This window comes from Microtus pennsylvanicus, chromosome 6 (assembly GCF_037038515.1).
Source record: "Microtus pennsylvanicus isolate mMicPen1 chromosome 6, mMicPen1.hap1, whole genome shotgun sequence".
Lineage (NCBI taxonomy): Eukaryota > Metazoa > Chordata > Mammalia > Rodentia > Cricetidae > Microtus > Microtus pennsylvanicus.
This window is the reverse complement of record NC_134584.1, coordinates 88,081,081-88,093,231: the sequence shown is the minus strand read 5'-3', so window position 1 is coordinate 88,093,231 and position 12,151 is coordinate 88,081,081. Positions and strand designations below refer to the sequence as shown.

Sequence of the window (12,151 nt, the reverse complement as noted above, 5' to 3'; positions counted from 1 at the left end):
GTAGTCATTTTTTTTAAAAAAAAAGAGTATGGAAATTTATCTTAAGAGTAAAAATAGAATTGCTTCATAACCTAGTCATCTCTTTTCTAAGATGAAATCACCCTGTGAAAAAGGTATCTCTACTGTTAATGTTGTTGTAGCATCAGTTACAACAGGCAGAACATGGAACTGACTGGAGATGTCCATCAGCAAATGAGTAGAGACAGTAAATTTGGGGTGGTTTGCAGAGTGAGTGTGCACTCATAGAATGGGATGTTTTCAGACTTTAAAGGAGTTCTAGTCCTCTGGCATGACACAGAAGGGCCTAAAGACATCATACAAACAAAGTATGCTTCCCGAACCAGACTATTTTTTCTTGAATACCCTCTAATTTTCCTCATCTGTCCTTTCTGCTTCCTCTGCCTTGAGAACTCTGGTATGGTACTATTGACAGTTTGAGTTGGATCGTTAGCATATAATGCTGTCTGCACATTGTAAGATGTTTGGCAGCATCCTTAACTTTTACTTTCTTTTTAAAATTCTTCGTGTATGTGTTTATTTTGTGTGCGAGGAGCTGTGAAGTCAGAGGACAGTTTGTAGAGGTCATTTCTTTCCTTCTACCATGTGGAAGCTAGGGATTGAACTCAGGTCATTGGGTTTGGCAGCAGGTACCAACTCCAACTTCTGCCTTTTAAGTGCCAGTAGCAGCCGAAAATGTCTTTAAACATTTCCCAGTATTCCATGAGAGGCAGAGGAGGCCCTCTGAGAGCCAGTGCTGTACAGGTGAACTATAAACTTCATCTGAGATACTGCTTGTGTCTAATTTGTTCCTGTTTTCTCTTTGCTTCCTTGACTCCTGAGTTGTTTCTAGTGCCTGGTGCAGGAAACCATGCACTTTGAGTTGTGTAAATTCTCCATCTTACCCTTGCTGGTCCCTGTGCTCCCTTCTGCACTTCTACTCTGTCTTGTCACATGCAAGTCAAAGATCAACATTGCCAGCTACATTCATTCTTTTCCTACAGCGTTTCCTTCACAATTAAAGGAAGCATCCTTCCAACGGTCTCAGGTAGAATACACCACAACTCATTCTGGTCTTGGGAAAATATCTTTAGTCCTCAGAAATGATTGTGCAACTTTCCTTTGCAGCTTCTGCCTTCCAGCTCTACAACCGTCTTCTACTCTGATTTCCCACATAGACAGATTTGCTCCTTTACTGGAGTCATAACTTCCCGCATAGCTACGTAACTATGGTGTTGTTTCAGGTTACTTCAGAACCCACAGAGATGACCTAGCCCAACACTTGGCTCCCATCTTAGCTATCTCAGTTCAGTCCCTGTGCCTCATGGGTACTGGAAAACTTGCCACACTTTTTTTTTCCAAGACAGGGTTTCTCTGTAGCTTTTTGAACCTCATTGCACCCTCTAGTTCACTAATTTTTCTTACTGCATTATTTTCATCTTTCCCCCTCCAGTCTTCATTTCTCTTGTTCATTCTAGAAGCATTCTTACAAATACACTTAGCTCACCTATGTTCCTAGACACTCTCATCCTAGGACCATCCAGACAACTATAGTCTGTCCCCAAGAAAAACACATAATCTCTGTTGGGAAACCATCCCCGGCTACACTTAGCCCTTTTTTCATTCTCCAATATGATTACTGAACTTTTCCTCCACTTCAGTCATAGGTTGAATTGAGTCTTCTTTCTCCTCCTGATATATGACAGCCTTCTAATCTTGCCTCCTTTGCCTCCCCTCCCCACCACCCTCTTCCTTCCACTTTGATGGGGCCCCTGGGGAAGATAACAGTCGCACTTGTGACAACAGCTAATAGCTATACTTACCTTGTCTGGGCATTTAGCAGTGTCTGTGCTCTGGGGCACTGCAGAGGCAAATGTAGCCTCTGCTTTCCCCTGTGATTCTTTTTTTTTTCTATGACAGGGTTTTTCTCTATGTTGTCCTGGCTGCTATGGTACTCACTCTGTAGATCAGGCTGGTCTTGAACTCAGAGATCTGTCTACCTCTGACTCCCATGTACTAGGATGAAAGATATGCACCACCTTGCTCAGCTCTCCCCTAGGATTCTTAATTGTTTTCACTCATAATTGATAGATTTGTGTTGATGCCTTAATTTTAACCTTTAAATTGTTATTTTCCTGTGTGTGTATGTATAGTCTTCCACCTTTTTGAAGTAGGGTCTCACGTAGTTTTAGTTAAATTCATTGTAAGTAAATCAGCATCTCTGAATACAGCCCCACCCCAAAGCTTGTTATTGTTTGCTCATTCCACATGACAGGCTATCTTTTGCATGTTTTCACTATAATGTAGAATTCTGATACTGTTCTAAAGAGGCTGTAGCTTTGGATGTCTGTCCGGTATTCTGGGATGTCCATGCTTTTAACAGACCTCTGTCCCTCCTGTTATACTCAGCTATTAGGCTCCATTAGTTGCCAACTGATTATTTTGTAGTTTCTGATAATACTTTGCTCCATAACTTAATAATTGCATATGGATTCCTTTCCAAGGTTTTTTTTTTTTTGCCTGTAAGCTTTATAGGTTTATTCATACTCCATGAAGGTTCTTAATAGTTCTTTGAATAGTTGTTTCTTAGTAAAGTAGCTGGTCTGTTGTTTAGGTAAACTGATACTCTACTTTTTCCCACCAGATCTGTATTTGTTGTGAGCACACACTTAAGTTTGAACTTCTCCACATGCTCGTTTGGATCAAGTGAGCTTTTCTTAAAGCACATCTTTGTAGTTATCTGTGTTACAGCCTGCCTTTCCTCCAGGGCATAATCTTGAGCCATGAAGATGCCCTTCTCAATGATACCACTGTTGTACAGAAAAGTGGCCGTGTTCCTTATTCTGAAAAGAAATGAATAAACATCTATTCATCCCAGATCAGGCACCAGTGAACAAGGATACGATTTCATCCAAGTACAGCTTGGGGAACAATGAGTTTATTGGGCTTACAAGAGCGTGGGGGAGGAATTACTTACAGAAGTAATGTTAACTCCCAACAACTATGTCACTGATGAGTTACACCCCAGCAGCAGTGACAACCTACCCAGAAGCTGCAGATGGAAGCCCCTTTTTGGACTTCCCACATGTTTTGAATATAGCTATAGCACTATCAGAGTTCACACGAAGGCCTTCATGTAACTAGGATACGAGATAGGCTGCGAGACTGGAGTCACCAACTCCATCCATGGGGAATGGTAACACAAGGCACATCTTGTGCTTGTTGGCAACCAGAGCTGCTCAAGTTTTAAGATGGCTTGGCAGTGTCATCCTGAAGACAATACTCAACAACAGAGACAGTTCAGAATGATATTGGTGCTTCTGATCATTGCCTCTCGCTTTAGAAGGGAACTTTAGCATCTAGTAGATATTTGCGTACCTAAAAATTATCAATCCTAATGTCACATTAGGTAGTTTGGGTTGCACTGAGGAAAAAGATTTTGTGATGGTGCTATGTAGAGTTTTCTGTTATGTTTTTCATTCTATAAATTTTAATATGAGAAATTAGCAAAGCAGCATTGGAACTCTCTTGCTTGGCTTGATTAACTATTTTTTATTTTTGGTACAGTGTTTTAGTTAGTTTTCAGTTTAGGATGCTAAAAGTTCTAGTTCTTATTTAAGACCCTTTGTCATTTAAAAAAAACTTGTAATGAAATGAATACTCTTATAATAATGTGTGAGTAGCATTTTGCTGTTAAATAGGCAGAGAAAAGAAGGAAAGGAGATAATTTAACATTGATAGATAGCTATAAGGTTTACAGTTTGCAAATGTACATTAAATTGGGATTGTTATTTAAATTGGTTAATATATCTAATTGAATTGAAGTTTTTAAAACACAAGTTTTAAATATTTATTGGTTAGTTTTGTGTTTGTGTGTATACATGTATGCATGTGGGAGATGTGGGGAGTTAGGTGTGTGTATGTGTATGTGGCGGTGCATGTGTGCCCAGAGGGTGCGTGTGTGTGTGTGTGTGTGTGTGTGTGTGTGTGTGTGTGTGTGTGTAATTCAGAAGAAAGCCTCCAGGAGTCAACTCTTCTTCTTTATTGATGAAGGCTCTCTGCTATTGTTTCTGCCATTACCTATATGTACTCCACAACAGCTTCCCGGTCAACTCAAGAAACTTTTCTTGTCTCCAGCTCCCATCTCATCATAAGATTGTTGGGATTGCCCATCTCACTGGAGGAGTGTTAGGATCAAGTTGTATGCTGCTATGTCCTGTTTTTAACTTGGGCTCTGGGGAAGCCACTCGGGATTATGCAGCAAGCAGTTTCATTTGTTTAAACCCTCTTGCCAGCACTGACATTTCATTCTTTGCCAATGTTTTCCTTGTTTTTAAGATAAATATCTACATTTTCAAATGACAAATTTAGGGACTACGTAAGTCAAAGGTCATCATGCTGTATAAGTTACTAACTTTTCATGAGTATCAACTTCAGATTTCAAAGATGAAACATTTTGATAAATGTCAAGTGTCCATAGCATGTCTACTGCATTAATAAAATAAGCTCAGTTCTGTGGTTTTATTTGGGGCCTCAGGTAGAAGATATGTCCTTTTTGTTCAGTTTCTTCATTTGATTATTGATTTTTACTTATGCACATTAAAAATTCTTTAACATCTATAAAATGTCACATATCAATAATGTATGCATTTCATTGATAAAATAGTACATTTCTGGTACTAGGGAGATAGCTTAGTGATAAAGTACTTTCTATGTAAGCATGAGAACCTCAGTTTAGATTCTGGGACCCTAATAAAACCCAGATGTAACAGCATATGTTCATGGCCATGACACCTGCACCAGGATAAGCTGAACCCATTCCAGCCTTGTTGCCCGCCAGCCTTGCTGAAATGGTGAGCTCCAGGTTCAGTGAGAGACCCTGTCTCAACCACAGTTAAGAGGGACAGAGGAAGACACCAGTGTAAAAATAAGGACGCTCATTGAAAAGAAGTTTTAACATGTAAGGGAGTGAGAAGCTAAGTGGGGGGTGAAAATTATCTGTAACCACTTGTGCACCTATGAAATTGTCAAATAACGGAAGATATGTTTTGAAAATCAGATGACAAAGCAATTGAGGAAGGCATTCAAGCTTCAACCTTTGACCTCCAAATGCATCCATGCATGTGAACACTCACATACAAGTACATATGTACAAGTGGAGAAGAATGACACATTTCTGCCTAGCATGTATATGTCACTTCTTCCTTGATGTCTTCCCAAATTCATCTTAGCAGATAGTGTGTCCATATGAATAGGATCCATTCAATTCTGGCACAGCCATTACTACAAGTATTTGTCAATTTGTACATCTGTCTTCTCAAACATCAGGGGCATTCTTAATCGGTTTCTCTCTGATACCTGTTTGAGTGCCAAGCATATGGAGGGTTCTTGAAGATGTTGAATAAATGGGTGGCTATAATGTGCACAAAAAGAAAAAGAAAAGATCATTTACTTTAAACAAATTTCATAGCCTGAGAGGAATGCCAGGATGGCCCAAACTTTGCATTACCTTCCCCAAGTCCCAGGACTTACCACATGGCAGACATTTTATCATACTACTCTAAGTTCAGCACAGATGTATATCTGGGAACTGTAAGACCTTGTTCCTGTAAGGTCACTGTCATTCTGTCATATGAAAGTTCCTCGGTAGTATGTAGACAGGGAACTGTGAACAAATAAGAAGAGAGTTTCTAGACTGGATAGGAACTAGCTAGAGGGCTGCTGGCTCATCCTTAGCTATATTTCGAGTTCAAGGCCAACCCATGCTGCATGAGACCATGTCTCATAAAAACAGTAAATTGCAACAACAAAAATTTATTTCATCTTTAACTATGCTTTCTGTGGTTTTACAAGAATAAACTACTAAAGTTAATTTTATTATGTTTTGTAGTTTATTCTGATCTAATAATTATTACAGAGAACAACTCTACTCAAATATTTTAAGTGTTTATTATTATTATTGGGTGGCGGTGGAGACGGGATGGTACTTGAGTACCACAGCATGTGTACGGAGGTCACAGGGCTATTAGTCGGGGCCAGTTCTCTCCTTCCACCATGTTAGTCCCAGGAATTGAACTGAGGTACTCAGGCTTGACTGTGAGCAGCTTTATCTTCTGGGCCATCCCTCCAATCCTCTACTGATAAATTTTAAAGCAATCATCTTCTTGATTAAAATGTGTGACTTTAGAAATAAATTACTTTCAATTGAAATTGATTTTGCTTTATTTTTAATAGTTAAAATTTATAGTAAAGAACTTGCAAATTAAAAAATTACATGGTGAGATTAGCTAGAGCCCAAGTCTATATGTGTCAGTGAACTTTTGTACAGTTAGAACAGCTGTTCTAAAGCCATGGAGCTTCATGTTGGATTTTACACTTTCACTGTCAAATATCTTTTTCTGCACTATCTACACTGAAGCAATCACCTGTTGGCTGTTGTGAGTAGTGCTGCTATGGGTACAGATGTCTCCTATATCTTGGTTTCATTCCTTTCGGTTATATTCCCAGAACTGGGAGAATAATACACCTTTCTCTTTTCTTACTTTTTTCATTCTTTCTTTCTTTTTTCTCTCTTTTCAATTTTTGTGGTCCTTCCACACTTTTCTCACTAATGACTATAATGACTTACACTTCAAAACAACATAGAAAAATTTCCTGTTTCCTATATGTTTTCCCAATATTTTTTTCTTTCTGATAATAGGTATGGAGAGGCATCTCATTGTGCTTTTGATTTGTAGTTCTTTGATAACTGATGATGTCAAGCATTATTTCTTGTATTTATTGGTCACATACCCCTTTTTTCTTCTGAGAAATGTGTATGAGATTATTTGCCTATTTTTAATTTGTGCTCTTTGTTTTTTGAGTTTTTGTGCCCTTTCTATAACCAGATATATAGTCACTATCAGATAAATGCAACCAGTATTTTGTTCTTCTTCAGTCTTATTATTTCCTTTATTATTTGTTCATTTTTGCTTTTCATTTTTATGCCTTTGGGATCATATCCAAAAACATCATCTGTATTTGTCCTGTTTTCCTTCTGGTATCATAGCTTTGTAATTTCAGATCTTACATTTTCACCTTTGAAGCATTTTGAGTCAGTAACCTGTGTCCCCACATTTATTAAAGAGGCTATACTTTCTCCAGTTAATGATTTCGATGCCATTGTTAGTAGTCTGTGGGTCTCTGATGGGATTTCTGTCTTCTTCTACTGTTTTGTGTGTGATGTTGTCAGTACCATGCAGTCTTGTAGCTTAACTTGAGACTGGGATTGGGATGCCTCAGTTTTGTTCCTGTTACTCATGGCTACTGGTTGCTTTGGCTATTAAGCATCCTTTGTGCTTATATATGGATTTCTCCCTTTAGGTCTAATATTGCTGTATATAACTGGGTAAGACGGTGTTGGGAGCATATCAGTTTGCAATTGTTAACTTACAGTAACCTTCTATATCTCTTTTTATAATTTATAACCTTAAATTCATTTTATTTTATATACCTACTTCTCATTTTTGTTTTCCATTTTGATTTTACCTCTCTCCCTTCATTCCAAATGAAGTAAGTTTCTTGCAGTCAAAATATTATTCATTGGCTTTAATTTTTACCCCTTCAGGTAGTCTGTATCTTTTAATTGGGAAATTCATTTCATTTATATTGAAATTCCTTACTGCTAAATAAAAATATGCTCTTGACATCCTGTTGGGCTATTGTCTGGTTGTTCTGTCAATCCTTTGTTCCTCTCTTCCTCTTTTGTTCATCCTTTTGGTTTAGCAGTTTTTTTTTCTATTGATAGGATTTGATTATATCTTTTTCTGTGTATATCTGCTTTGCTGGTGGTATTTGTGTGTCTACAGAACTTCTATAGTAGTGTTTCTATCTTTTGCTTCTACTATAGGAGTTTCTTAAGTATTTCTTATAAAGCTGTTATGGTAGTGGTAAGTTGTTTTGTCTTTTTTTATTTTTATTTCATGTGTTTGGGTGTTTTGCCTGCATTTTTCTGTGTGCCGTGTATGTATCTTCACCTAGAACTGGAGTTACAGATTGTTGTCAGCCATCTGGTGCTAGGAATCAAACCCAGCTTCTCATGTTTGCTGCTTGTCTTAAGAATAAAAAAAATCTACTCCTATATATCTGAAGTAAAACTTTGGCGTAGATATACTTCCGTGGCATCTTTCTTTTTCTCTTCCTTCCTTTCTTTCTTCCTTCCTTCTATCCTTTCTTTCTTTCATTCTTCCTTTCTTTCTTTCTTTCTTTCTGTAAGGACTTTGAACATATCATTCCATTCTTTCCTGGCCTGTAACATTTATGCTAAGTAAATCTGCTACTAATGTAAAGAGAATCCCTTACAAATAATTGTTTTATATTTAGATTTCTGTCTTTGTCTTAGATTTTTCTACAGTTTTGAGGATGATATATCTCTGAGATGGTTGTTGTTGTTATATTTGAGCCATAATGAATTTCCTTTTACTGAAGATAGACAAGATTTATAAAATTTTCAAGAATTATTTCATCAACTTTTCTATTTCTCTTCCTTCCTTCCCTTCTTTTGGTTCATATGCAACTGTAATACACGTGATTCCTTGCTTCCTGATCTCCCATAAGTATCAAATATACTTTTTAAATAATTCTTCTTCATCTATCTGGGATATTTCAAGAGCTTTGTCTTCATGCTCAGTAATACTTTTGTCTAAAAGTTTTTTCTGCTCAAGTCTTACATTGTTTGGGGGTTTTGGTGTGTAGCTTCTAATGCCAGTGAAGAGATGGACTTGCTAGTGAAAGCAAAAGTAAGCAGAAAAAACAAAAAGAAGAAACTTTATTCTTTCCTATCCTTTATATAGACTTCCAGCAGACAGTGTGGCCAGGAGTAGAGGTGGGTGTTCCCACCTCGAAGATTTCGATTAGAAAGAGATCTTCTCACTTTGAATGCTTTAATTAAGCAAAAACTCCCTCACATGTGTGCCCATCAATTTTGGCATTTTGGTTCATTTCAAATGTAGTCAAGGTTACAACCAAGATAGCTATTACAACTACTCACATTTAATTGCTCAAATAATAGTTTAAACATATACTCTTTCCAAATACATAGAGACCACAGAGATAATCAATTAAGCAAGACCCCCCCCCAAGAAACTATGAAGACGTATGTGAATTCAAAATTTCACCATGCAGAAAATGCTTTGCCTCAAGGAAAGAGAGAAATTTGAGCCAGTTTTGAAAAATTCATCTGCGAGATGGTTCTGAAGTAGAAGTGTATATTAGTTAGGGATGTTGCTTCTGTGATGAACACCATGACCAAAAGCAACTTGCAGAGGAAAGAGTTTATTTGGCTTACACATCCCAAATCACAGACCACTGAGGGAAGCCAAGGCAGGAATGCTACTGTGCAGAAGCTGATGCAGAGGCCATGGACCTTCTGGACTTGTTCTTCATGACTTGCTTAACCTGCTTTCTTATAGCACAAGACCATGAGCCCAAGATGGTACCACCCACAATGGACTAGACCCTCCCCCATCCATCACTAATTAAGGTGCTCTATATAGGCTACATCCCAATCTTAGGAAAGCATTTTCCCAATTGAGGTTCCCTCCTCTCAGGTTACTATAACTTGTGTCAAGTTGGCATAAAACTAGCCAGCACAAAGTGCAAGTACAGATGGAATGTACATGTAGATACTAGTAGATAGGGACAGCTTGGTGAAGTCCCATGGTAACTGCTCTGTGAGAGCATGCCTGTGCGAATAGCAGGGCAGGAGCAAAGAAACACATACTAACTAAGGCTTTCCCGTGGAAGGTGGGAGGTGTGTTCTACACTCCGAATAAAAGGAACAAAAACAACTTTGATTTGGTTAATTATTCTAAGTGCAATGTGGGGGATGCATAGCAAAAAGAGAAGAGAGTGCTGGTAGGTATATCATTACCAAATCCCAGATGTTTCCAGAGAAATGCGAAAGTGAATGCCTCACCCAGAGTAGGCCTGTGATGACAAAGGTATCAGTAATCTTCATCAAATGCAATAATTCTCCATCTAATGGTAAAATGTCTTCAGCTTGATAGCAAATGCTGAGGTATTTGATGCGTGAACATAAAAATTATTCTCCCTGGAGCCAGGAGTCTGAGTTCAACTAATTATGAGAGTGAACAAATTAGTTAGCATTCTTTGAAGCAAGCTATAATTATTACATATACCACCCTCATAAACTTGTATAAAATTTGACACAAAGTACTAAAATGTGTCTGCTAATTTTCTAGACATCATCTTAGGGGAAAGCATGTCTTTAAAGTATTCCTGGTCTCACTTCACAATGAGTAATAGTCATTTTAGAGCATAGGGAAACCACTTTAATAGTCCTAGAGTCACCGATTAGGCTTCAGATCGTAATAATCACTACATAAAATTGCTGTTATAAAAACAGTGAATCATATTTTTCAAATAGATACTTATTCACCTGAACTCGGCATTAAGAGGGTGTTTGATTTCCCTGTCAACCTTTCATTTTCTAAAGACATTTTACCTGTGCACTTTGAGGTCACTTCCTGTTGTGTGGGTTTTGAGGACAAACCTTTAGTTACTCAGAGTTACTGCCGACTTCTTGTGAGCTCTAAGATTTCATTTGCTGAGATGCTCTGATTAAACATGGTACTGGACCTTCCTGTGATAAACATATGTGGCTTTAAGGGTGAAAATGTAAAATGATTGTGTTCAAAATATCACCTATACCTTGATATAAAAGAAGATTTAGCAGCCAAGTGTGATGGTACCCGCCTTTAATCCCAGCACTTGGGAGGCAGAGGCAGGTGGATCTCTGTGTGTTTGAGACCAGCCTTGTCTACTACAGTGTGAGTTGCAGGACATCTAGAGACACTCTCTCAAATCAAATAAATAAATAAATAAATAAAATTTTAAGAGTATAATTTTAAAAGCTAGGATCAGACTTGTAAGTAAGAGGTAGTGTTTTACTGACATGGAAGAATCTGAATGTCATCTCTACAAAAAAGAAAAAACAACAACAAAAAAGCTGGAAATAATTGTCCCTGAAAATACAGATTGCCTTCAGAAGTCTCATAGCAAATGTGTCCTTAACAACAAAGAGTACATTTTCCTTAATTGTTCTCTTCAGGGTCATCTGCCATTTTAGAGGTGTGATCAAACTTGCTAAAATGTGATCAAACAATTTATGTTTAGATATAATTATATTAATAGCCATTCTACATATCACACTGACTCCTGCTTTTAAATGTGTACATCAGTATGACTACAAACATTGCATCTCCGTTTGTTCTCCTTCTAGATTTATTCCTTACGACATTGTCTGCCTCTGATACATTCCAGTTTGAGATATGGGAAAATTTGGTAAGAAATAATTTCTCTGAAGCATTTTTAAATTCTCACTTTCCATAAGGGCACACCATATTATAAAGTAAGATTACTGTGATCATTTGGTTGGTTTCAGTAATAAACAGAACAGCATTAAGAGCCTTTGGTTGCATTGCTGCACTCAAACTGCTGAATACTGAAGAAAGTGATTTGTTAAGCATCAGGTCCTCTGCAGGTTTTTAGGCATGACTGCCAATTAAAGCAATAAGCCTGCTCTAATGGGGATGTTAACAGGACCCCTGCCGGCCTGTCAGCTGTTGAAAGAGGATCCTGACATTTAATTTTTCAGTTTGGTGATTTGTGAACGTTTTTTTTTTTAAGAGTAATTTTTTCTCCTCACCTTGAAACTTAGATAATTACATAGAGAACTAAATAATTGGGAGAAATAAGAAAAGGTAGAGTGGCATAATCAAAACACATTATATATCTATATGAATGTGTCAAAAAACAAAGTTTTTAAAAGAATAATTAAAAACAAATGACAATTAGCTGCCAGATTGGCTGAGATTAAGGAGTCTTTCCCCATTGATGTTCATAGTTAATGAAAGGTTTTCAAGATTTGATTTTTAGTTTAATATAGGTCATATGAAAGATAAATTAGTGAAGATCAAATCACCAGGAATAATGAAAGCTCAGTTTCAGGCTGCATAATGGAAAGTAGAATTCAAGGCCAGTGAAAATGCCCAACTCGGTGACGTTTGTCACGTATTAGTCAAATATGAAAGTCTCTTTCCTCATGGGAAATGGCATAATAGCCTACTCAGAAAGGTGTTTGAGAAGGAAACAT

General features: G+C 37.5%; 1 protein-coding gene across 1 annotated transcript in view; it reads left to right on the top strand.

The window, feature by feature from the left end:
• The window catches only part of Itfg1 (integrin alpha FG-GAP repeat containing 1), a 109,684-nt gene that overhangs the window by 48,555 nt on the left and 48,978 nt on the right, over positions 1 to 12,151 (top strand). Inside the window, exon 7 of the mRNA XM_075976792.1 lies at positions 11,279 to 11,340. Within this exon, the coding sequence (XP_075832907.1) occupies positions 11,279 to 11,340 (62 nt within the window). The remainder of the gene's footprint in view (positions 1 to 11,278; positions 11,341 to 12,151) is intronic.